Genomic DNA, 27030 nt, shown 5'->3' on the forward strand with positions numbered 1-27030 from the left:
CTCGTACTGTCTTTCTTTATTTAATTTCCACAGCTATTTTATTTTTCTTGTTATATTTAGTCTTGTTTCTCGTTTTTATTATTGGTGTTGATGCTATTTGTTATTTATTCATTGCTGTTATTGTTGGTTAACCATGAAGACTGCGAGACAGAGAAATTATGGAATAGACGTTATTGAAAAGGCAAGTAAATTATGAAAGCACCCGCGAAAAATGTCTTGAGTAAGTAAAATAAGTGGAAATAGTAAAGAGGAAAGGTAATGCAAAGGTCACAAGGAGAAAATGCTCGAAACACCGGCGACTCCCATATATTAAGCCTCGTAGCGGCTATTAAACTCAACCAAAGAGGCAATACTAGTGTTCAGTAGGCAGACGAATATAAATAACTGGTGATCTTTAATATATCTGTGTTCGGAACGTAATGGGGAAGCAATAAACTCGAAATAAATACAAGTGCAATATTCCGCCATTTCAACGGTGCCACAAGGTAAACAAAACATTTCATCCTTTACGTACCTGCTTGTTGCTCCCTTTAATGTGGCTCAAAGGTCACATCTCGTACGTGTCATACCCTCCCTGTTAGTTCATAATGTTGAGTCACCTTTCTGTTCTATCCCCGGTGTCGGCAGCCTCTCCCTGACATCGCTAAGGAACCTTGGGGTATGATTAAATTAGGTCACCCATTAGCAACACGAAGACATATACACAGACAAATGCTATATAAGATCACAAACAATTTAGTAGACAGCAGGTTGACAGTGATTAGCATTAGCAACACGAAGACATATACACAGAACAAATGCTATAAAAAACCACATACAATTTAATATACAGCAGGTTGACAGTGATTAGCATAAGCAACACGAAGACAAAGACACAGACAAATGCTAGATAAGATCACAAACAATTTAGTAGACAGCAGGTTGACAGTGATTAGCATTAGCAACACGAAGACAAAGACACAGAACAAATGCTAGATAAGATCACAAACAATTTAATATACAGCAGGTTGACAGTGATTAGCATTAGCAACACGAAGACAAAGACACAGAACAAATGCTATATAAAATCACATACAATTTAATATACAGCAGGTTGACAGTGATTAGCATTAGCAACACGAAGACAAATACACACAACAAATGCTAGATAAGATCACAAACAATTTAATATACAGCAGGTTGACAGTGATTAGCATTAGCAACACGAAGACAAATACACACAACAAATGCTAGATAAGATCACAAACAATTTAATATACAGCAGGTTGACAGTGATTAGCATTAGCAACACGAAGACAGATACACAGACAAATGCTAGATAAGATCACATACAATTTAATATACAGCAGGTTGACAGTGATTAGCAGTTCAGGGGAATGTGGCTGTAATTACCCAGTTGTATTTTCCTAGTTGTAGTTTTACAGGCCTGGGCTTTACGTTCGTGTGGTCCCGTCTCCGTATCTACATTTATCCAACTTTTCCTTAAAGCTTTGCACACTTCTCGCCGATACTACATCCTCACTTAGTCTGTTCCAAACCTCTATATTTCTTTGTGGGAAGCTATATTTGATTTGAGTGCCGTGAGATGGGAAGGTTAGGATCTACATCACCAGGGTCCAGAGAAAGAATGTATCCCCTGGACCCTGTGTCATGCCCCAGGAGAAATTAATCAAGACCAGGAGAGGGTATTCGCCGGCTGCCTGGGCTGGGATTGAACCCGTGACCAGCGTGACGAGAGAGCCACTCCCTGCCGAGTTGGCCAAAGAGGTACCCCCCTGGCTAAGTGGGTTATGGGAGGCTCGTTCATCAGGCATAGTCGCCACACTACACCTGTACATCAATACATCACTCTATATAATCTATAATCTGATAAGTTATTATTTTACTGGGTATGGGTTACTCTCCTTAACTGTAATAAGCTACTATCCATTAGGTTAAGCTGGGGTTGTTAGTTTATGAACCCCCATTTCTGATTCTTTTCTTTTTCCCCTTCTCCTGCCCTCCTTCCATTTTTCTCATTGCACTTTCCCCATTCCTGCCTTCTATCTTCCCTTTTCACTTCTACTTTTCCCCTTTTCTTCACGTCCAAAATTTAAGTTCGGTTGAGGATCACTCAGAGGAGTTCATTCATAAAGTTGAGCTTGATAAACTTTAATAGTAAATTAACAAACTCCCTCTCCAAGAATACTTTTGTATACTACAGAGAACTTCATTATGTCAGAACTCTGAGGACTGACCAATACTCTATATATGCCATAATTTAAATCATCTCTACCATGAACTTGCTGTTGTTCCTTTCAGATTTCCTATAAAGGCCCGGGAGTATGAGACAAATCCTACAGTCTGGTTTGGCCCGAAGAGCAACACATATTTTGCATATCAGAGAATGTTGCCTCTCCTGCAAACATGTGGCGGTGCAGCCTCAAATATCTGTCAACAAGTTCCTTATAACTAAAAGATTATTTGGATCATTGGCACATGAATACACAGCTTCAGTGAGGAAGAGTAAGTGGACTCATTTTAAAGGTGAGCAAATTCTTACTCACAAGAGATGGATGAGCAAGTCCAGTCAACCAGACCTAGAAGAACTGTCTCTAGATAACCCCAGAGTGCAGGCCTACCTGAGGAGGCTGAGGAAAGACCATGAGCAGAGTGAAGCAAGGGCACAGACAGCCAAGGACCAAGCACACCTCATGATGCTGCTGGACCAGGTGAGGACAGGTGAGGGGAAACAAAACACTGTGATCCATGGGTTGCATCAGGAGCCTGAGATGCTTTCAAGAACTTTGTGGACATTGATTTTCCATGTATGTCCATTATTCTGTGATGAAATGATATTCAATGCTAATGTGCTTTACAACAAAAGGACTGAAACTAAATGGAAAGAGCTCCCAAGTTGATATAGGTATATGAAAATTGGAAGTTCTGTTTAGTACCTACTTGTTACATACAGCTCATCTGCTCTTCATTTTTAATACAGAACACATTATTATAACCAATGCATACAATATTTTAATTTTATACTCTGGTCTCAACTTCTCAAGGTGGAACAAGTTCAGTCCGAGATGAAGGAACTGTCTGCCTTGGCTAAAAGCAATGAAGGGGGCAAAGAGATGCAAGACCTGGCCAGAGAGGAATTACAGGAAGCCAGACAGAAGCTGCTGGATATGCAAGAGGAGGTGGGGATTTCGTCATGTATTGATGCATCGCTTGAAGCGCAACTATAAAAAAATGGATTTTAAGTCTTCTTCTCATGACGTGCACTGTCACTGGCAAAAAAGTACAATTTGAACTCAACACTCTCGCTAGTTAGTCATGAGAACAGGATGGAACTTTAAAATTATCTTGTCAGTAACATGCTGATGTGAGAGATCCTTGTTACAGTTTCATACTTTAAAATAGTTACTTTAAATTAGTGTAATTAGATGCCTGATTCATTTTATCTGGCAGAATAGAATTACGTCCAAATGAATAAGTTTAATATGAAAAGAATGGAAACAGTTATCGATCCTCATACGGCCCTTCCACACAGGTCTTGAGTGCACTTGTTCCTGAGGAGGTGGTGGATGACAGGAATGTGGTGGTGGAGGTGAGTGCCGGGGTGGGGGGACAGGAGGCCATGCTGTTCTGCCAGGAAGTCTTCAACATGTACCTGTCCTACGCACAATACAGAGGCTGGGAGGAGCAAGTCATTGACTACGAGACAACAGAAATTGGCAAGTAGTAGATGTGTCTGTCTGCTCCATTTTTGGGGGGGTTTCTATACGACTAGGGACTTGCTTCAGAGTTCCTGGCTTGGCCAATACTTTGTGTAATGTGCATGTGTAAAGATGCTCTCTTGGGTTTTAAATACCCAAACTAGGATTTTAATCCTTTTTAGTAAATTCAGAGTTATATGACTTACCTGAGGATTTCACATCTTTACTAATTTTCTTGGGCATTCCTACACTTGAAACTTTGCCACGTATTGTCACGAACAAGGTAACAATGATGGCATCCTCCCCAGGTGGCCTGAGGCATGGGTCCATCGTGCTAAATGGTGATTACGTGTATGGCAGCCTCAAGTACGAGGGAGGCACCCACCGCGTCCAGCGCGTGCCCAAGACAGAGAAAGCTGGCCGGGTGCACACCTCCACAGTGTCTGTCGCTGTGCTGCCTCAGCCCTCTGAGGTGAGCTGGTACTGTGCATACATAGAATTAGAGAGGGGAGATTGAATATGGATCCATAAAAACTTCCATACAGGAGTGTGGGGCAGAATATGAAGTGTGCAGGACTGAAAAGAGCAAAGTACTTATAATATACAGCAATTTTTTCTGAGTTCTCTCGAGTTATTCATATTATGTTTCACTTCGGCAGATTGACATTCAGATAGCAGAAAAAGATCTGAGGATTGAGACCAAGCGGGCCAGCGGGCGAGGGCCACGTCAACACCACAAACAGTGCCGTGAGAATAACTCATCTGCCGTCAGGTGAGGCTGCATCACCTGGTGGTGTGGCATCATGACAATCAGCCCACAAGCATCACTTCTACTTTAATGACACATTTATAAACAGAGGGCAGCTTGTTGCAGCCTTTCCAAAAGCATTATTCACCATACTAAAGCTAAACCAAAGGTGTACTTTGCATATGAACCATTAAAAGTTCTCATTGTAAGGTGCTGCATTTCCCATCTCCAACCAGTCTCTTAGGGAAGGCTTCTTTAGTTACGGTGTAAAGAAACAATTTATCACCCTAATATGTGAAGCAGACAGCCATTGGTTATTATAATACTGTTGAAGCATGTAACTTGTTTTCATGCACCACTGATACCGTTAAAATGTATCACTGGAGATGTTAACCCTTCATTCCCCTCTTAGGGTTGTTTGCGGAGAGCCAGTCCGAGCGGTCACAACACAGAAACAGAGACAACTGCATGAGGAAGCTGCGTGCTCGCCTCTACCAGCAGCAGCTTGACCACGACACACACCAGTACACCTCCAACAGGAAGCTGCAGGTAATACTTCACACAAATGCTGCTTTTTCTGTCTTTAGAAGATTGTGTTCAAGTTATAGGAAAGTTACAAGTCTGTGTATCACCTTCCTACTTTATTTTTTTATTATTATATTTTGTCTACATCCGATATTTTCCACAAAGTCTTATAATAAAGCCAAGAATTTCCTATCTTGTTATATTTCATCATCTTGGTAGATATTATTGGCTTTCTAGACTAAAACATTTTCAAGGTATGTTTATAATCATACACTTTTACGTAATTTCCTAAGACCAAGAATTGATGACTGATACTACTTCAGTTCAAATAGTTATTGCATATTTGAACTTCTATTTTTCTTCCCTCCCGTTCCTTCAGATTGGGGGCAGGGGGCGCTCCGAGAAGATTCGAACTTACAACTACCCTCAGGATCGCGTCACCGACCACAGGTGACCAACCACCTCTTGTTTTTTAAGCAACAGTTTTAATTTACTTGATACCGAGTCACAATATCCTATATTGAGATACCATCCTTGGGAGTTTTTCATGTATAGTATTTTTAATGCCAAATATGAAATTTATATCTTGAAATAAGAAACTAATTTACAGTTCAGGGTACAAATTGAATGACATCCTGTAGTCAAACCATTTCAAATAGTCCATTTGGGTGTTTGATTCCGCAGGTCCTTTCCTCCCTCTGCTCTGTCACACAGTCCCAACACCTATTTTTTCCCCTTTATATGTTACCTATAGGTAACACATGAGAGTACAGGATAGGTGTTGGGACTGTGTGGCACAGCAGAGGAGAAGAAAGGACCTGTGGAATCAAATGCCCAAATGGACTATTTGAAATGGTTTGACTATAGGATGCTATTTAGAATGTAAATTTACCAAACGCACCCAATACTTATAGTTAGGAAATGATTAGATTTGATTCATTGAGTGTGCAGTGCACCACAATGGTCTCAGTGCCAACTTGGGAAATTTTGTAGCTAGAGTGGTATCATATATGTTTGCAGTCAGAAGGACATCCAAAAAAGTAAACTGTAGGAATAGACTCATGACATACACTTTATGAAATGTATAATGTTGCATTTACTCGCACACTGTAAAAAATAAACTTCGGTTAAAAAGGCAACTTCCATATTTCAAAAGAAAACTGTTGGACACAGTCATAATATTACAAAGTGGCACAACACAAATGAAAATTATTTACATGTATTTGTCTGCTTCCTAGATGAGCTAAACGAGGAATGTTCATGAGGCGAGTGTCATCATGTCCCTTACTAACTTGTCTCCTGCAGGGTGGGAGTGTCATCATGTCCCTTACTAACTTGTCTCCTGCAGGGTGGGAGTGTCATCATGTCCCTTACTAACTTGTCTCCTGCAGGGTGGGAGTGTCATCATGTCCCTTACTAACTTGAGTCTCCTGCAGGGTGGGAGTGTCATCATGTCCCTTACTAACTTGTCTCCTGCAGGGTGGGAGGTCATCATGTCCCTTACTAACTTGAGTCTCCTGCAGGGTGGGAGTGTCATCATGTCCCTTACTAACTTGAGTCTCCTGCAGGGTGGGAGTGTCATCATGTCCCTTACTAACTTGTCTCCTGCAGGGTGGGAGTGTCATCATGTCCCTTACTAACTTGAGTCTCCTGCAGGGTGGGAGTGTCATCATGTCCCTTACTAACTTGTCTCCTGCAGGGTGGGAGTGTCATCATGTCCCTTACTAACTTGAGTCTCCTGCAGGGTGGGAGTGTCATCATGTCCCTTACTAACTTGAGTCTCCTGCAGGGTGGGAGCGTCATCATGTCCCTTACTAACTTGAGTCTCCTGCAGGGTGGGAGTGTCCCTTCACAACCTGGCAGCCTTCATGAGCGGCACGGACACCTTCCATGCACTTGTGTGTCAGCTGCTGGAGGAGGGTCAGAGGGAGGCTCTTCAGGAGATCATTTTCAGCAAGAACTGAGTTACCTTTGTTGCTGTGGATTCCTTGTACATTATCCAATGGTTTTACTTGAGGTATGCTGATCTTATCTGCTATTACAGCCATGGCAAGTTTTGAGACCCATTAAAATAACCCAGAGTTGGACTACGTGTTTGCTTTCTGTTGATTCCTCCTACATGATGTTCATTGTTTCTTACCTGCAGGATTTCAGATGTCTCATGATGATCTTAATGAAAGCAATTTATTCCAACTTTGGCCAAAATGTGTGTTGTGAGGCCTTTGTCCCATGATGCTCTTGGGATTATAACCCCTTGACTGCAGATTTCCTACAAGAAGACATCACCAAGCTACAGGAATGGAGCAAAAAGTGGCTGCTACAATTCATTGAAGAAAAATATTTAGTCATACACCTTGGGAGGGGATATCCAGCATACCAATACAACATGGGAAACACTCCACTATCCACCACAGAGGCAGAGAAAGACCTGGGACTATATGTTACCAGGCTACCAGTGAAAGACAAATCTGTGCCAATCACAGCGGGTGGGTTAAAACATCTTCAGAATCAGGAGTCATAATTCTCCTACCAAAGGGTGAGGGCTCCACACTGTAGAAAACAAATCTGTGGAGTACAAGATTATAACTGCTTTATTGTTTCAGCTGTACATTACTTATACAATATACAACTGTAATATTTACACGTTTCATTGTTCTCTGCATCTCCTGCAAAATAATGCATAAAACATTGCATCCACACACCTGTGATCACTCGGAAGTATTGCATACCCTCGTGGTCTGGTCACCCACTACCAATGCCCACACAGCCCTGGCCCTTGAGCAACATATTCTCACGTGTCAGACACTTGCTGGTCAAATAAGTGTCACTCTGATCCAAGATGGAAGTATAATCATTCTTGAGTGATGTAAGTGTCAAGCAGACCACCACAATTACTACATTTAGTACCTTTAGTAGCCACCTGGTGACGTAAGGATGAATTTATATAATCAAATTCGTGAAAGCATGGCTCATCACAACATTAAGGCTGTGAATGTAACAGCTGGTGGTCAGCTGTGTAAATACTGCATGAGGCTGCATTAAAGCTGCATAGCTTTTAAGTCTTATACACATGCATGTGTACAAAGGTGTATATATAATTTATTTATTCAGAAAACTGCTGGTGAAAAAAACTTGAAACTGCACTGTTGTTCAACAGTTCTTGCTCATATTGCTCGTTATAGTAACATTTGCGACACAGCAATGACTGTGTGTCAGATGTCAAGAAAGTCACACAAATGAAGTGATTGTGGCTTAGAAAAGGTCAGCCTCAAGGCATTGTAATATTTTAAGTAGTGAGCAGTGATGAGTACAAACTGTTCACTTTGTACCAATTCACACAAAACAAGCTCACTGTTAAAATACAACAATTCACCTAGAATTCAATACCACTGTATTGAGAATACTGCCCATTAAGTCTTTGGTGTAGTGAGCAGCACTCAGCCACACCTGGGCCAAAAGTACTGTTGTTCCAACCTCCACTGACCCGGTGCCCCTGAAGTCTTACTTCACCCATTTGTGTTCGGTGTTTCAATAATTGATAAATTCATCAGGTATTTTGAATACTGATAAATTTTTAGACACTCTTACAGACTTGGCTATCTCAAATGATTACTGACTGATCAAATATATTTTAAAATAACATAAAAACATATCAACAGAACATTTGATACATCTAAAACAGTTAAGAAGAGTAATCGCACTGATGTTCAATTACTGAGACTTTAAAATATATTAAAAGAATCTATGACAAAATCTTAGACCACTAAAAGAAAGTTTATCACAAAGTTATTGTGAACGACCGTCAATTACCTCACTGAAGATTTCTAGACAAGGCCACATCTACATCTGCTTCTGCCTAGTTACTTGACTAGAGAGCATGTGGCTGCTGAACTACTTTCCTGAGCTCAAGTGCCTCAGGCTTTGGTAATGTTGGATACAGCATCGTGAATGGCCTCGGTAACATAGTCAATGTTCCCGGTGGTGATGCCACACATGTTTATCCTCCCGCTGGACAGAAGGAAGATGTGGTACTTGTCAGCAAGGTGCTTGGCTTGTTCAGCTGAGGAAAACAAATAGTACAGGTATAGTTGTCACTCAAGTTATCATTGCCTTCCACATCACAAAGCTGGTGAAAGGTCTTGAGAAAAAAAATGCAACTAGAAAAATAATTGCCTTGCAGAATGGCCCACATTGCATATCCACACACCCCACTGCAAAGACTGCATCCATAACTTATATAAAATAATTCAGACATTGTCAGATCAATAATGGCAGAATTTACACAAGGTGAAATGAGTAACACTGCAGTTGTCCCCTAAAATGTCAGTCTGTACAGCTCATTATCTCTTGTGCCTAACAATGGCTCACAGCTCAACAAACTCTCAGGTGACCAAGACTTTCTGGATTTCTGGCTAAAAATCAACTCCCTTGACTCTTTTATTCATTCACTGCCTTATGAACCTTTTCTATCCCAGCATATCAGTCATCAGCTTTTCTAGAGCAATTTAGTTCTGCATTCCATAACTGATACTATTGTCAATACATGCACTGAACTTTGAGGTAGAGGGCAGAAGACCATCAGGAAGGCCAAGGAAGACGTGGAGAAAGGTGGTGGAGGAAGATATGAGGAGGCTGCACATCACGGAAGAAATGGCTATGGACCGGCAACAGTGGAGGAGGCTCATATCCCGCCCAACCCCACAATAGGGAATAAATGGATGTTAAACGATGATGATGATGATGAATACATCCAAAGAAAACTTGAGTGCTCTTACCTGACATGCCAGTGAAGGAGAACATGCCAATCTGGGCGGTGATGTGGTCCCAGGTGCCCGGCGTACCCAGCTTCTCCAGCCGCTCTCTCAGGCCCTTCCTCATTTCCTTGATGCGGCTACTCATGGTCCGGATGCATTCTTTCCTGTTGGGATGACCGCAGTAGTCTGTCATTAAACCAACTTATGCACCCATTATACAAGGATCTCTTTGGCCTGTGTGGATCCGTTCCCATAAAAATAGCATGCTGTGAGATAGTCTATGGGTAAGAGTAAGACCAGATTAAGGTGGTTTGGACATGTGAGGAGAAGAGAAGAACACATCCTGAGATATGAGCAGGCTGGAAGAAATGGCTATGGACCGGCAACAGTGGAGGAGGCTCATATCCCGTCCAACTCCACCATAGGGAATAAATGGACGTTACACGATGATGATGATGATGATGATGATGAGATAGCCTATTGCAAATGCTTAGTGCAGCAAGAGCAACAAGTGTGTTCCAGCTCTTCTTGAAACATCCTCTATCCACATTCTTTACAAATTTACCAAACACAATAAACACACCACAAAGCATTACAGTAACATAATATTTCATGTAAATATGAACGTGTGTCATCACTGAAATTAGCTGACATCAACATTTCGTGAAGTGGTAATACACCAACGATAAATTCCAATATTTTCACTTTCATATCATTATAGTTGAAAATATCCCCTTTCATATATTCTCAGTCAGTGTAAAAAGTCATATTTCCTCATTTTTCCATTACTGGGATGACAAACTTTTGTTACATTTTTGGCAGTTGAGAGAAGACTGACTCACTAAACTAACAAGCCTCAACATGGAGTACTTTTCAGCCACAGCGATAAAAAAAACATCCCACAGAAGTTCATTAAAGAAAATATACAGAGTTAAGTGTACACTCCAGGTGGTGTACTCAGGTTCACAGCTGCATGACTCGAGACGCTCTAGACAGGTAGAAGCATTCATTTTACAACTCCAAATTTTCATGTTCAGCGCACACATAATGAGATCCTGGTGCACTGGACTGTGGTGATCATGGCTTATTAAGTAAAGGGTTAAAGCTAGGTCATGGCACTGCAAGGGGGCTCCTGAAACATACCCACCTAGGGCCTGAAAGAGTGGACGCACCTTCCTGACAATGTATACACAAGCTTACCATTCCTCGAAGAGTGCAGGGTCGGTGAGCACCTTGGTGACGATCCGTGCACCGTGGCAGGGTGGGTTGGAGTAGGAGCCACGCACCAGCAGGGTCAGCTGGGACCGCACAGGGGTGATGACTGAGGAGTCCTTCAGCAGCAGCACCAGGTTACCAATACGCTCGTCTGTAAGATAAAAATGCCATGTGCTGTAATTTTCGTCAATCAGACAAACTTGTAGCTGAATAATTTAAGGTCAAAATGCCATTTTATGAAACGTAATCATCTTATATGTTTTATATAAAAACTTATTTACACTTTTATCATAGCTTGTCTTCTGATAAACTTCATGTAACAGTACAAGTACCTTCACAGCATAGATTTTAAAATGTACTTAAAAATAAAGAAACAAAGAGGTATTAAGAAGATATGTATGCCGCATCCTCTCATTATGCAAATTAAAAAAATAATAATAAGGTAGGAGAGCAGAAAGAGGGTCAAGTAGTGTGTGTGAATGGCTGAGCCTTTCCAGTATCTTTGCTTATCCCTCTCCAGCAGGGTGAGAAGAGACTCTAACTTACTAATGACCCCAGTAAAGGTGCACAAAACTCACTGTAAAGTCCAAAGTTCTTAGAGAAGGACTGTGTGCCCATCAATTCAAAGCCACGGTCAGCAAAGTAGCGCACAGACCAGGCATCAGCGTCCAGGTCACCAGAAGCAAAACCTTGGTAGGCAGAGTCAAACAGAGGGAACAGCTTCTTCTGCTCACAAACGTCAGCAATCTGCTTCCACTGATCCTGAAACAAAACAACAAACAAGAGGTGAAAACAAAGCTTTGCCAACTTGATGCCACTCATTAAATAGGAGCAAGTTCCTGATGTTCCCTCATGAAGATTTGCTTTACTTCATAATACTTCCTCCAACATCACTCACTTCAGTAGCCAACTGTTCTAAGGCATACATGATTTTCAAGGAAGGAGAAAGCTGGTAAATGCCACAAACAAACCTGTGTGCAGTCAACACCGGTGGGGTTGTGGGCACAGGCATGGAGGATGACAACAGAGTTCTCTGGGGCATTGTTCAAGTCCTCCAGCATGCCATCAAGGTTCAGGCCGCGTTTCCCTGCATCCCAGTAGCGGTATGTGCGGAGGTTGGTGAAGCCAGCCAGATCGAAGATAAGTCGGTGGTTGCCTGGCATGGTAATAAAAAGGGTAATTCAAGGCTGGGCATTAAAGTTAGAAAATAAAGATAAACTTATCTTTATTTCTTCCTATCCATCATGTTAGCATGTCTCCCTACATACAGCTCTGATGCCTTGTTCATATATATATATATATATATATATATATATATATATATATATATATATATATATATATATATATATATATATATATATATATATATATAATTTAAATCATTAGATATTTTACTCTAGATATAACACTTAAATCATTTTAAATACAGTATATTTAATTTTGATTTAAATCATTATTTTTTTACTCTGATTTAAATCGATTTAAATCACTTGATTTAAATCAAAACAACCCTGCCTTAAAGAGAAAGTCAAATAGATAACTTTTCAGAATCAGAATGGGTGAAGAATCAAACTGCAATACTTGTTTGGAATTATGGTGATTTGGTTGATGAAAATATCAATAAAATAAAGTGGTAAAATAAATAAGTAAACTTTTAACATACATATCTTGACATTGATTAAAAGAAACACTCACCCCATGTAGGGCTGGAGTAGTAGACTGTGTCATACTTAAGAACACCGTGCAGGAAGTCTGCCGCCACCCGCAAGCCACCCGTGCCTGACAGGGTCTGCACAGAGGTTACCTGAGGGAAGAAGGAGTGCCACAAATATTAAAACCACAGATTACAGAGACTCAAAATACAATAGTAAGACATTTTTTAAACATTACTGTCAATGTAGCGTTCATAAGAAAAGTCTTGTCATTGTTCCACTGTCATTGAAAGAGTTAAGTAATCAGCTCTGTCAATTCTGTAATAATCTAATTTTGCTACAGGTATAACTTGCCACTGTTAACTGCCCATAACACACAATAAAGAAACCAATGAGTCTTCCCTAACTCATAATAAGCTCAGCAGCTTGAATGCAGCACAGCACCTCACCCTGCCCTCAGAGAATGCAGGATGAGAGGCTCCCAATAGGATCTTGGAGGCAGCGACGCTGAACGCCTCCAGCCCCAGGATAGGGAAGTATTCATGGGTGAGCGAATCATCCTCAGCCAGTAGCTTCTCCACCTTCCTCACCACCGGCAGCACCCATGGCTTGCCCTCATCCGTTCGGTAGGCTATGGGATAAATGTGTATGAGGGATGAAAATACCAGAAAAGAATTACTCAAAAACTATGCATTTGCGACGCATTTCATGTTTACCACCGCATTCCCCGAAGTCTCAATGGCCCCCTAGCCAATTTTGGTTGCGAGGAGTGAGTATGGGCAAACACTAGAATAATACCCAGTTCCAAGACAAAGGATGCCAAGGGGTCACAGGATTTTTGTTAAACATATGTTTTTTAAATGTCACTAAATAAATGAGAAAGTTTTTTGGAAATATATTCTTCAGAATTTCAAAGTTATGTTTCCTACTAAGATAGAAGTTGAAATTACTGAGGAGGCCTTAAACATCAAGTGACTAGTTTAAGTCTTTCAATAAATTCATTACCTGACTTTGTGTATTTTATTTCCCTTGGGGTCCAGTCAACCCCCAAAGTATGGAAAGTAGCAGGATTTAAAGGATTACCTATCTAGGGGTATACAGGGTATATTGATCTACCATCACCTCAGCAGTCAATATGTGTGGGACAAACAACGATAAGGGAGAAACACCGATAAGCTGAGGGTTCAGTGCGAGTGGCGGGGCGCGGGGCGGGGGTCACCGTGATGGACAGACGCGAGCACCTCTTGCCCTCACCGCCCACCCTCACCAACACGCCAAAAAAACGCCTTTCCCTCACCTACAACATGCACGAGTGACTGCCATTGCTACAAACACTTCACTAAAACGTCTGGTAGTTTTTGAGAATCACTACGCGTCTCCAAAATACGATATTATACTTAAGGGACGAAATACATGTCCCTTAACCATAAGTGAAGATAAGTGGCTATTTCAGTTAGATAGAAAATAACATAACACTGAAAAGGAAGGTGTGTGAACAAGAAGAAGGGAGGAACGAGAGGAGGAGGACCTAAGAAGCGATACAAAGCGTCACAGGTCAAAAGAAGAAGAAGAAACTTAAAAATAGAAAAAAATGGTAAAGAGAGTGACATGTATTTCGTCCCTAAGTATAATATGGAGGCGTAATATCGTATTTTGGAGGCGTGTAAATGATTCTCAATAATTACTGGCGGAAAAAATAAAAGTACAGAAAAAGGTACCAGAAAAAGTGGTAAGGGTAGTCACATGTATTTCGCCCTTAAGTATAATATGGAGGCGTAATATCGTATTTTGGAGGCGGGTAAATGATTCTCAATAATTACTGGCGGAAAAAATTAAAAGTAAAGAAAAAGATACCAGAAAAAGTGGTAAGGGTAGTCACATGTATTTCGCCCCTAAGTATAATATGGAGGCGTAATATCGTATTTTGGAGGCGCGTAAATGATTCTCAATAATTACTGGCGGAAAAAAATAAAAGTAAAGAAAAAGATACCAGAAAAAGTGGAAAGGGTAGTCACATGTATTTCGCCCCTTAAGTATATGGAGGCGTAATATCGTATTTTGGAGGCGTGTGGTGATTCCCAATAATTACGAAAGGTCTTTTAGGCATATTGGAAAACAGTAAGCCGGGCGGTGTACCTCCCACACTAAGGTTGACCTTCTTCTCGTGGGTGGAATCCGTGAAGGCCTTGCTGACGGCGAACACCTCAATGGGCGGCGCCTGCTTCACCTCGGCGAACCTGGTGGCCATGGCAGCGGCGATGAGGAGGAGGAGAAGAAGAGAGAGGCGAGCAGCACACAGCACACACTGACACACACACCTTCGGAGCACCTCAGGGGTATAAGTGCGGGGACGGACGGTTGCCAGTAGTGTTCAACCCCTTATCTCCTCCTTGAGCGTGACACAACTCCATCATTGTCACTCAATCAAGCTTTATTATCGCTATTTAATCATTCTAGCTATCATTTTTAAAGTCAGCATATTAATTTAACCCAGTTCAGTAATTCCACGGGTTCATTTAATGGTTTAGGTCACCCATTAAATCTTTCTAGCTATCATTTTTAAAGTCAGCATTTTATTTTGACCTATTAGAGGAATTCCACGGGTTCATTTGCTTCTGGAATAAGGGTTTAGGTCCCATTAAATCTTTCTAGCTATCATTTTTAAAGCCAGCATATTAATTTAACCTAATACAGTAATTCCACGGGTGTATTTGCCCATGGAATAAGGGTTTAGGTCCCATTAAATCTTTCTAGCTATCATTTCTAAAGCCAGCACATTAATTTAACCTAATACAGTTATTCCACGGGTTCATTTGCTCCTGGACAATGGTTTAGGTCCCATCTTAATCCTGTTTTCCCCTCCAATCCCCCTCCGGCCGGTGTGTTCAGGCGTTTATTGTGTTCTAGTGACCTTGCCTGTTTTTTTTATTTATCTGGATCTTCCCCGGGCCACTGATTAATGTTTTATACAGCCCTTTGTCAGGACACGACCACGCCCTATTATATAAAATCTGCATGTATCAGGGCCAACCATCCACTCGATCGGTGCAATGATATGGTAACTGTGTATGTGTGTATGTGTGTGTGTGTGTAACCATATTGCGTGTAACCCACTTTAAACGACCTTGGGATTAGATCAAAATAATTGATTGAATATTTGATAAGTTTATTGTTGCAGATACAACAAAGGAGAAGGGAGGAGCATGCCGTCCCAACCCCCAGACAGTATATTAATTGTTACGAATGTGCCGGGGTGGTGTAACAATATATATACAGAGTGTAGTTAGTATAATGACATAGAGAAAAGTAGGCTACAATCAACACTAGGGGCCAGCCACAAGGAACTGCACACAGGAGTTATATATAAACTATTTGGCATATATATTTAGAAGACTGGGCTATGGCAAGAAGCAGGAGTTCTCTGGCCCCCCGCGGAGACTGTACGGGCAGGTGAGGACTCGCGGTAGATCATAATGAGTGAATTTTAACTGTTTTTGTATCCCACTGCGACAGTAACTAATCATATTGTAATAATTCCTGCCGCCCTCCTTCCCTCCCTCTCTCCATAAAATTTATATACTGCAGTTAATAATAATAATAATAATAATAATAATAATAATAATAATAATAAATACTACTACTACTACTACTACTAATAATAATAATAATAATAATAGTTTTATCTCGCCCAGTGGCATATATAAAAATAAAAAAACAGGACAAGAAGAAAACATGGCGTTGAACCAGTGAGTTTGCGTTCACGAAAGCTAGTAACATATATTAACATGCTTAGAGGGTTGTTTCTGTGCAAGGCTACCTGAGTGGGGGAGACCAAGGGGACGCCCACGTAGCTCATGACCGGGGGAAACTGAGAGATCCTGCCAAAAAAGGGTAACTGGGGGGAGCTTGCATAGGTGGACCGTCGGGGGTGGAGGCGGCGGGTGAGTGAAGCGACACGCCCCCAGATATATGCTCCTGCGTTGCTCTCTTTCGAAGCAAACTATTATACAAACTAAATTATTTCTTTCTTTCTCTCTTTCTTCCTTTCTCAAGCTGCCTGTCTATCTATCTATCCATCTATCTATTATAAGTTTGTTTATGGTCAAATAACTAAAAGGCCATATATAAGAAAACATCCATTGTCTTAAGTGTTGATATATATTTCTCTCTTCAAATACAACTTATACTAAATTCTTGATATAATAATAATATGTATGTTAGAGCACTCAAATGATATATTATTCAATTATTATAATACTCCGACGCGCTCCAGCTGCCCTCCTTCCTCCTCTCCCTCCCTCCCTCCCTCCCTCGCTCCAATACTGAGGAATACTCGTGTGGTCAAACAGGTACGCAGGTTAATAAGGTGTTAGTGAGGTGCTTTAGAACACACATGTAAGTTATGGGGTGCTCTCTCTCTCTCTCTCTCTCTCTCTCTCTCTCTCTCTCTCTCTCTCTCTCTCTCTCTCTCTCTCTCTCTCTCTCATTGTTTGCCGCGGGAGATCAACGTAAGTGACTATTAGCGTTTTAGAAGATAAAGAATAATCAGATAAGGTCGATCATATCACTTTAAGGAGAGAGAGAGAGAGAGAGAGAGAGAGAGAGAGAGAGAGAGAGAGAGAGAGAGAGAGAGAGAGAGTTTGTTGTAGCCTATAGGAATATAAATTGTCAAAAAGAAGTAGGTACGGGTTTGGTAGATAGTATATGCATGAATGTACATATATGTTTTTTTATGTATGTCTTTATGCATGTATGTATGTATGTATGTATGTAAACATGTATGAATGTATATTTATGTATACAAATACGAAGGCTATAATACCGGCTCATAGTACTTTGTCTTCCACTGGGCCTGCTGCTGACACAAAGGTAAGAATTCATTACATAATTTATATTTCCACATCTTTTCAGTCCAGCTTCAAAGTGCTGGAGTCGGCCAGTACTCTCATTCAGTCGACCCATATACTCGTACTTGAGAGCCCTGGAACAGGCTACTTTTGCAAAGGAGGGTCCATTCTTCTTACAAATCAGATTCCACCCTCTATAAGAAGGAAAGCACAACTGAATCTAATTGTGATGGACTTGAAGGGCATTCTATATAGCGTTGTTAGGTATTTCCCGTGCAAATGCGTACAATGACGACTGTTGTCTGAAGCAAGTAGCCTATTGCCTGCTTCACGACATTCTTCATTCTCTCTAACATGAAAACTACAAAGATATGTCTCCGAAAGATACAATGAATCTAAGTTATGGGCTTCGCTTTCTTCAGTCATCTTCCAAATGTTGTGCTCTGAGGCACCGGTGTGGCCAAATCTTTGAAAAATATGTTGAGGAAGATAAGATAAATCTTTTGAAATGGGCTGCCTTTTCCAATGTAGTGACCCGCCTGATGCGGAAAACCTCCCAAACGCACTGGATTAGTGGGACACCTCTTTAGCCTCATTGGTAGAGAAGTGGCTTCCTGTTTGGCAGGTAACATTTGTTCCCCCTTTCCGGGTCTGGATAAATTTCTCGTGTTTCGTGACACGTAGAGGAAAGCGGAATCGAGCGATACAAGTGGTGGCAAATATTCTCTCCAAAGAGTTATAGCAAACGCTACTTTCAGTTGGAAACACAGAAATCAATCTAGATGAGAAAAGGAGCCGTGTAGTCACCCGCCTGATGGGAAAAGCCCAGCCAACTAACTTAGCTTGGATAGCATTTTTGTTAGCCAGACTGGTAGGGGAGTGGCTTCCCATCTGGCCGGTCGCTGGTTCGATCCTCGACGCCGGTTACATTAGTCTCCCCTTTCCGGGTTTGGATTAATTTCTCGTGTTTCTCGTGACACGCAGAGGTCGTGCGAATGTAAGGGAAAGGGAAATTTCGGGCAATACACCAAGCCTTCCCTCAATGATTTGACGCAACCAACCAATGGAAATTTAGATGTGTTGTTTTAATGGGCCTAAAGATCCATACAAGGCCACAGCCCTGCTAGTTTGGGTTGCAGGAGCGCACTGCTTCCACCGGTGACTCGGTGTAAGCCACGTGATCACCATGCAGTTCGGGAGTCACCTCTTTTGCAGTGCCAAACCTAAGCAGTTTCACAACACATGCAGGCAGGTCATTGGAGGCCCATGGAGGTGGTTTGTGGCCTGGTCCACGGCTGTAGCGATGGGCCATACCAATGGTCTATTGTAGTGGGCATAGTGGTGATTCGAATCGATGTTCCGTAGTGATGGTCCGTAGGAGTGGTCTTCAGTACGTGGCCGTTGTCCCCTTGCCGTCAGGAATCCTTGGTATGCAATGGGAGGTCAGGGCGATGGTCTGTGGTGGAGGTCCGTGGCGGTGGTCCGTGGCGGTGCCTGGTCCGTGTCTGGCGGTGGTGCTCAGTACATGGCCCGGGTTCCCACACCGTTGCTGTCCACCACGAACTTCCATACTCTGTTGGGTCCAATCTCAGCGACGTAGATGGCGGTGCCGTCCCCGCTTAGGGCCACGGCGTGCGGGTTGTGGAAGCCCCGCGAGGGCCGCCACATGTCCTTCAGCTGCCCATCACGCAGGTCTGTTGTGAAGCCCATGGCGGCGCTCTCCCCCTCGCTGCCGCCCACGCTCACCAACGCCCCCTCTGTAGGGACACACAGGAGGATTATTATATAGTTAGGTCGCCCTCTTACTGTCTCTCACGCCGGAACCCCTCAGAAGGAACACACAGGAGGATTATTAGATAGTTAAGTCGCCCTCTTACTGTCTCTCACCCCGGCACCCCTCAGAAGGAACACACAGGAGGATTATTAGATAGTTAGGTCGCCCTCTTACTGCCTCTCACATCCGCCAGCCCCCATAAAAAATAACACATGGTAAGAATCATTGGTTAGTTCTCCCATACACTCCCTCTCACGCCCACTATAACCCTCGGAAGGAAAACAAAAAGACTAAGTTAGCTCCCTCATTCATTGCTTCTCATGCTCATCAGCGCCACTCAGAAGATCACATGACGGGGATTATCAATTAACTCTGCCTCTCATTCCTTCTCACGCTTTTACTCAAGCTGACTCTGCCTCTTCTAAGGGTATAGGGTACACGAGAGAATGATAATACCGTTAGTTAGTTCAAGCAGACTCTCCCTCTTGGTTAACTTCGTATATTACTCGTATATATATAGTACCTCTCCTTTCCTTCGACGGCCCATTCTCAAGCACTAACAACACTTCTGACGGCATACACAGAAGAATTAGTTGGTAGTTAGCCCATGCATGTTTAATATAAGTAAACATTCCTTCCCCCAACGCTACTAAGCACCCAGAGTATAGCATCGCCTCAGTAAACTCGTAAGGATATTTTTTTTTTGGGGGGGTGGAGGGGACTGCCTGTAGCGTCGGTAGGCCCCAGAACGATAATGGCGCAGGCGGATTTTATTTACAGTGGCTGCCGTGATATATGACACGTAAGAATAGTCACTTAGTTAGCTCATAGTTACTGCACGGTTCATTTTAAGCCATCATCCATCCATCCATTCGTCACTTGCATGCTTTGAGTTGCCCCACGTGTTAATTTAGCCTGGTACCTCCGGGGATCATGTTTCTTAAAGGCCCATCTAAGCGAGAATTGTGAGAAAAAATCATCACTCACGCAAACCATTTCATTATATACATAACGCATTTGTGATCGGTTTATGCATCATCTATTTTTTGGGGTTTATATCATGGCACAAATTTGGCCCGTCGCTGCTACACGGTAAAGCCACAAATTTGGCCCGTCGCTGCTACACGGTAAAGCCACAAATTTGGCCCGCCGCTGCTACACGGTAAAGCCACAAATTTTCCCCGTCGCTGCTACACGGTAAAGCCACAAATTTGGCCCGTCGCTGCTACACGGTAAAGCCACAAATTTTCCTCGTCGCTGCTACACGGTAAAGCCACAAATTTGGCCTGTCGCTGCTACACGGTAAAGCCACAAATTTGGCCCGTCGCTGCTACACGGTAAAGCCACAAATTTGGCCCGTCGCTGCTACACGGTAAAGCCACAAATTTAGCCCGTCGCTGCTACACGGTAAAGCCACAAATTTTCCCCGTCGCTGCTACCAGGTTAAGGAGGAACGAACAATCTGTCAGGGTGATAAGGGCTACTATATCCATCTGCTCTATTAGAAGGTCCTCGAGTTTGGACGGGCTAACTTGTCTCCCGCTATCGAAGTTGAAATTGATTGAACCGTTAAGGGGGAGCGACCAGGGGATACTCTCTCTCTCTCTCTCTCTCTCTCTCTCTCTCTCTCTCTCTCTCTCTCTCTCTCTCTCTCTCACACAAAAAAAAACTACTTACTGATCAGTTAATCAAATATTCAATCACTTAATCACTCAAATTATCTATCAAACCATCCATCTACTCATCTATCTATCTATCCATGTATCTATCTATATATCAATCAATCAATTATTCTATATACCAATCTACCTATTTATCTACCTATTGATTTATCTGTATCTATCTATTCTTCTATCTATCTATCTATCTATCTGTCTATCTATCTATCTATCTATCAATCAATCAAGCAATCATTCTATATACCAATCTACCTATTGATTTATCTGTATATATCTATCTAGTTTTCTATCTATCTATCTATCTATCTATTTAATTATCAATCATTCTATCTATCTATCAATCATTCTATATACCTATCTATACTTCTATCTATCTATCTATTTATATGTCCTTTATAACTTACTGAAGGCGGCCACGTCGAACACCCTGCCGTGGTAAGGGTCCTGCAGGGTTCTCAGATGCTCGCCAAACACGTCTGGCTCCTGCACGCCGGCGCGCATGCACACCACCCGCCTGTTCTCGCGGTCGGCCACGCAGAGAGAGTCAAGGCTCTCGTCCAGGGCCAGCCCGTGGGGGACGTACAGGCTGCTGGGGCTGCCGTCGCGTCCTGGGTGGGTGGGTGGGTGAAGGGAGAATATAGAGATAGTTAGTTAGTTAGTTAGTTAGTTAGATAGTTAGATAGTTAGTTAGTTAGTTAGTTAGTTAGATAGATAGATAGATAGTTATATAGATAGATAGATAGATAGATAGATAGATAGATAGATTGATTGATTGATTGATTGATTGATTGATTGATTGATTGATTGATTGATTGATTGATTGATTGATAAATAGGTAGATAGATAGATAGTTGGATAGATAGATGGATAGATAGTTGGATAGAGAGATAGATGAAGAGAGATATATTTAGACAGAGATAGATATAGTTTATGAGATAGAGATAGATATTTAGAGATAGACAGATAGAGATATATTTAACATGCACTATTGAAAACGTTATATTGCCTTGTTTACACCATACCAATTAGTCTACAATATAAATAAACATATGGACTGACGCAATAAACAACAATATCCATATGCCATAGTCTGGGAGCCGCTAACCAGCATAGCACTGTAAATAGACTAATATATAAAATAGTTTGACTTTAACCCGCCCGCTGCGATTGGCACGGATTTCGCCTTCACTGGTAGCCTGGTAACGCATACTCCCAGGTCTTTCTCTGCCTCTGTGGTGGATAGTGGAGTGTTCCCCATGTGGTATTGGTGTGCTGGATACCCCCTCCCAAGCTGCAGGACTTTACATTTTCTTCACTGAATTGTAGCAGCCACTTTTTGTTCCATTCCTGTAGCTTGATGATGTTTTCTTGTAGGAAATCCACACTCAAGGGGTTAAGTGACCTACAGGTTCTAAATAACTCGTGATTAGACAAAATACATATCCTTAGACCTGCCATATCCTCCTAATCCCCGTCGTATCCTCTCCCCATCCTGCAGGACTCACCAGGGTGGCCGAATTTGTCCTTCAGTACGCCGTCGGGAGCGAAGCGCAGGACCCGGGCGTTGCAGTAGCCGTCCGCCACGAAGAAGTCGCCGGAGGAGGCCACAGCGACGCTGGTGGGCTTGCAGAAGTGGGTGTTGTCGCTGCCGGGAACGCGCGGCTCGCCCAGGATCAGCTCAGGCTCCTCGCCGCCTGGAGGGAACTGTGGGAGAGGGACGAAGGGAAAATATGAATGAGTGAGGGAGAGAGGGAGGGATGGATGTTATGGGAGACATTTTTTTTTTTTTTTACAGCACAGGCATAAAAAAAAAGGTAAAAAATGTGAAAAAAAGTCCGCTACTCACTGCTCCTAAAAAGACTTAGAGGAGTGGCCGAAAGATAGGTCACTTCGATACGAGTTGCTGTGGCTGTTGATATACTGATGTTGTTGCGGAGAATTGAGCTTTTGCATAACCAAATTAGTTAACGAGAATAGTCATGTTCACGTGACTGGTAATTCCTATATTTAGCTGTAAGGCAAAGATAGGTAGGGGGCATGTGTAATGGTGTGTGTGTGTGTGTGTCTGTGTGTGCTGCCTCCCGGAACTCCTTCTTGGTTTACTTGGACGGTTTCCTCTAGAGTCCGGGTTGATGGGTGGTCTTCAGGATAGCATGTGGGTAGTTTTAAGCCACTCGGCGGTGACTGAAAAATCCGAGGTGGTAGCGTGGGGATTCGAACCCGCGTCGTCCATCATGCGGTGAATGTGGGCCCAGCACGCTACCACTCACCCACCGCCTACCCTACCCTCCTGTCACATTGCTTCGGTAAGGTCAGGATTTGGGGTACTGAACAAGCTGCCTCCTATCTATCTGCGCCTTACATCCCTCAGTCGGCCAGTCATCCTCCGTGGCACAACCGAGAGAGCCCAGGTTCGATTCCCGGGCGGAGTGGAAAAATTTGGGCGGCTTTTCCGATACCCGACGCCCCTGTCCACCCAGCAGTGAATGGGTACCAGGTATTAATGGAGGAATGTGTCCCGTGTCCTGGGATCTGTTCCCTTCTATAATTCCTTCCCCTTCTGTCTCTCCGGCATATGACCACAGATGTTGCACCGACTAAACTTCGTGACACCCCTTACCTTAAACACCTGGTGAAGGCCCACGTCCGTCAGCCAGGTGTTGCCTCGCTGGTCCACCGTCAGGCCGTGGGGCAGCAGGAAGTGGCCGGCGCCCCAGGATCGCACCACCGCGCCAGACTCCGGGTCCAGCACCAGCACCACGTCCTCCCCCAGGGGCCCGTCCTCGCCCTGGTAGTGGTGGGTCACGTTGAACGTCCTGAGGAAGCACCAAATCAGTATTCTTAGACGCTTCTCGACTCTCATAGCAATTATTTTTGAAGCTCACGAAGAATATTAGCCGCGGGTTCTCATGAGTTTATCGCGTTCATGATGCATACGCCTTTTCAAACTATCACTAGGTTCATAAAACTATTCCCAGTGAAGTTCCCACAACCTTTACGAAAGCCTTAGCATATGTGGGTGTTTTTCGCGTACATGATGCATCCACCTTTTCAAACCCTCACTAGGTTCATAAAATTATACCCAGTGAAATTCCCACAACCTTTACGAAAGCCTTAGTATATGTGAGTGTTTTTCGCGTACATGATGCATTCACCTTTTCAAACTATCACTAGGTTCATAAAACTATACCCAGTGAAATTCCCGCAACCATTACGAAAGCCTTAGCATATGTGAGTGTTTTTCGCGTGATGCATCCACCTTTTCAAACTATCACTAGGTTCATAAAACTATACCCAGTGAAATTCCCACAACCATTACGAAAGCCTTAGCATATGTGGGCGTGTTAGCCTTGAAATATATGAGAAAATGGCCCCAAGAGTCACCACCATTCAGCATCACTAAAATAATTACATAATCCGACCGTCGTTAGTCATAATTGGTCCACTGCAAGGCAACGATTAACTTCACTCAATATTTTTCACTCCTTCCTCTCTGATGCCAATATGTTTCGTCCTGCTTCGGCAAAGATTCTAATGTTCAATTTTCACTTGTATAGCGATGGGTTTAATAGTTGGGGGATATTTTCTGCTTAATGTTGATGATTACAGCTGGGAGAACGGGAAGACTGAGAAAAAAGCGTATATAGAAAGAAATATGTTTTAGATGGAGACAACTCAGCTATGAAGACAAATAGTAAAGTTGGAAGGGGGAAAAGACTGAAGATGAAGTGTATATATAAAAAGAAGTACATTGAAGATAGAGACAGTAATTAGGTTTCAAGGCAAATATTACAGGTGAGAGGCGAGGAGACTGAGGACGAAATTAATATAGAAAGAAGACAATTTAGCTGTGAAGACAAATATCAAAATTGGGAGAGCGAGAAGGCTGAGGGTGAACTGTATATATAAAAAGAAGTACATTGACGTTTAGCTATCAAGACAAATATTACAGGTAGTAGAAAGAGGGAGGTTGAGGGACGAAAATGAATATAGAAGACAATTTAGCTGTCAAGACAAATATCAAAATTGGGAGAGCGAGAGAACAGAGAAACGAAGTGTAGTATTGAAAGAAATAATACATTATAAGTGGAGAAACACTCACTTATCACACTTATAAATCAAGCAATTCTATAGGTGCTATTACACTGGGCAAATTTTCCGTGGATTCCATTCAAACCACGATTTCCGCTAGTGTGGCCTCTCATTTGTTTCTTATTGAAATGATGATGATGATGTTTAGTATTACCGTCTTCCTTGGTGAAATCACTGTAGCTTTCAGAAGCGAAGATCGTGACACGTCAGAAAACCACTGAAATATGAGAACCACGCCAGCGAAAATCGTGGTTTGACCGAAGATCCACGGAAAATAGCCGCCCAGTGTAATAGTCCCTAATCTAGTAGCTATTGGGGTTGCTCACAGTGCCTCGCCTCCCACCCAGGATCCCAAACGCGTGTCCCTGGTGGAAGAGGGATCATTTTGGGCTCAACAGGGTCCACGGATTGCCTGATGGCCCTGCCTCCAGCTGCAGCTCACAGGGACCCCAGCCCCTCCACGGCGCGAGGGCCGCCCCTGGACACTCCCTGGGAACAAAAGTGATAGTAGTGAACGTTCACCAGATACATGATGAGAGAGAGAGAGAGAGAGAGAGAGAGAGAGAGAGAGAGAGAGAGAGAGAGAGAGAGAGAGAGAGAGGTGAGAGAGAGAGAGAACTTGCACATCTGCGTTCTTTTCCGGGTGATGGATTACGCAGTGAAAAAAACAACACAAGGGGATTTTCTGAACATATTTTAAATATATGAACGTAAATATGTACCATCACAGTGAGGTTACTTTTATTACAGTGGTATATTTTTCTAGCTCACCCTAGAAATATGCGTTACCAGGAGATTTGGGAATTAATAAAGAGGTCATTGTTTCCAAATATGATAATCCCAACACCTTTACGTCAATCTCTTGCTATAGCCTACTTCTTTTTCTTTCTCCTTTTCTTTTCTTGTTTTGCTTTCTCTTTTTTGTTCTTGTCTTGTTCTTCTTGTTCTAGTTCTTCTTCTTCTTCTGCATTAGCTCTACTACTTCTTTCTCATCTCACACCACCACAACACCAACGACCAACAATTTTAACGGTAAGTCCTATGCTTGATATCCTTATTAGTGGTTATTGATGGTTTTCAAAGTCAGCAATCATGAACACAACTTGCTGAGGTCATGCGAAGTTCGGGATAATATGGTGCACAGTGTCAGACAGGAAACATATGGACGCAACATCATTGGGTACGACGCAAATACCTCTATCATGTTCTATGTTAATTAATGTCAATGAATTAGTATCACTGAGAACTTTGTATAAAAACAAGTATTCTGTCACGCAAATTAGGGCTACTTTAAGATACGCCGGCAATAAGTTACTTGCTTCAATGAAAACAATGAAAAACTGCTTCGGAGCGGTCGCAGTCTTTATCTGTTACTCCCAACAGATCGATAATATTCCACAGGCATCAACAGGATCAGGACCAACATATGTTTCTGGAGCGTCAAGGTTTTGTATTTTGAGTTTTCGCCATCCTGAAGTGACATTTATGCATTCTCCATACAACTATCTGTCATTCACCCACAGTCTTCGTTCAGTCATCCTTGCCCGACCTGCTCACCCGCCAAGCGCCCGGGGTGTCCAGAAGGCCTGCATCGTCTAGTATAGGAAGTTTTCATTGAATACAGGTCAATTTATGCACTTATGTTCCCTTCCATACATGCTAACCGTCTTCCATCATCCATCCCCGCCTGGCCCCACCAATTCGCCATACCGAGTTCAAAGGTTCACCATCTCGTATAGGAAGTCGTCATCGAAGCATAGGTCATCTATGCACTTATGTCTTTCCCCATACACTACACGCCTTCCATATCATCCATCCTCGCTCCGCCCGCCTTTCACCCGCTATGCCTCTTTAGAGGTGTCCAAAAGGCTCATCATCTCGCATAGGAAGTCAGTCATCAAGCACAGGCTGAATGGCAATTTTATGTCTCTTCCCCCATGTCCCCATACATACAATTGTCTTCCATATCGACCCATCCTGCCCGACCCGCTCACCCGCCATGCCTCGGGGTGTCCAAAAGGCTCATCATCTCGTATAGAAGTC

The 27030-nt window shown here is 42.7% G+C and overlaps 2 protein-coding genes and 1 pseudogene across 2 annotated transcripts; 1 reads left to right on the forward strand and 2 right to left on the reverse strand.

Moving 5' to 3' along the window:
- Positions 1-1478: 1478 nt before the first annotated feature.
- On the forward strand, positions 1479-7058 carry LOC126993080 (peptide chain release factor 1-like, mitochondrial; annotated as a pseudogene).
- Positions 7059-7544: 486 nt separating this feature from the next.
- LOC126993081 (aspartate aminotransferase, cytoplasmic-like) lies at positions 7545-14934 on the reverse strand. The gene is made up of 8 exons (XM_050851916.1): positions 14732-14934; positions 13045-13226; positions 12639-12747; positions 11912-12096; positions 11519-11702; positions 10926-11091; positions 9747-9889; positions 7545-9031 (listed from the first exon to the last, which is right to left on the reverse strand). The coding sequence occupies exons 1-8, from the start codon at positions 14841-14843 to the stop codon at positions 8886-8888; spliced, it is 1227 nt and encodes a 408-aa protein (XP_050707873.1). The 5' UTR covers positions 14844-14934; the 3' UTR covers positions 7545-8885.
- A 1800-nt stretch (positions 14935-16734) lies between these two features.
- Positions 16735-23773, reverse strand: LOC126993082 (peptidyl-alpha-hydroxyglycine alpha-amidating lyase 2-like). The gene is made up of 4 exons (XM_050851917.1): positions 23516-23773; positions 22401-22599; positions 21300-21503; positions 16735-19199 (listed from the first exon to the last, which is right to left on the reverse strand). The coding sequence occupies exons 1-4, from the start codon at positions 23756-23758 to the stop codon at positions 18961-18963; spliced, it is 885 nt and encodes a 294-aa protein (XP_050707874.1). The 5' UTR covers positions 23759-23773; the 3' UTR covers positions 16735-18960.
- Positions 23774-27030: the final 3257 nt, after the last annotated feature.

Source organism: Eriocheir sinensis, unplaced genomic scaffold, assembly GCF_024679095.1.
Source record: "Eriocheir sinensis breed Jianghai 21 unplaced genomic scaffold, ASM2467909v1 Scaffold554, whole genome shotgun sequence".
Lineage (NCBI taxonomy): Eukaryota > Metazoa > Arthropoda > Malacostraca > Decapoda > Varunidae > Eriocheir > Eriocheir sinensis.

Bases quoted from the DNA above. Each gene is read 5' to 3' on its own strand.
- LOC126993081 (XM_050851916.1), bottom strand. From the start codon at position 14,843: ATGGCCACCAGGTTCGCCGAGGTGAAGCAGGCGCCGCCCATTGAGGTG. The intron at 13,227-14,731 runs GTACACCGCCCG...TTTATCCCATAG, and splicing joins GGTCAACCTTAGTGTGGGAG to CCTACCGAACGGATGAGGGC. The intron at 11,092-11,518 runs GTGAGTTTTGTG...TTTATCTTACAG, and splicing joins TAAGAACTTTGGACTTTACA to ACGAGCGTATTGGTAACCTG.
- LOC126993082 (XM_050851917.1), bottom strand. From the start codon at position 23,758: ATGAGAGTCGAGAAGCGTCTAAGAATACTGATTTGGTGCTTCCTCAGG. The intron at 21,504-22,400 runs GTGAGTCCTGCA...CCACCCACCCAG, and splicing joins GGACAAATTCGGCCACCCTG to GACGCGACGGCAGCCCCAGC. The intron at 19,200-21,299 runs GTAAGTTATAAA...GTGTCCCTACAG, and splicing joins GTTCGACGTGGCCGCCTTCA to AGGGGGCGTTGGTGAGCGTG.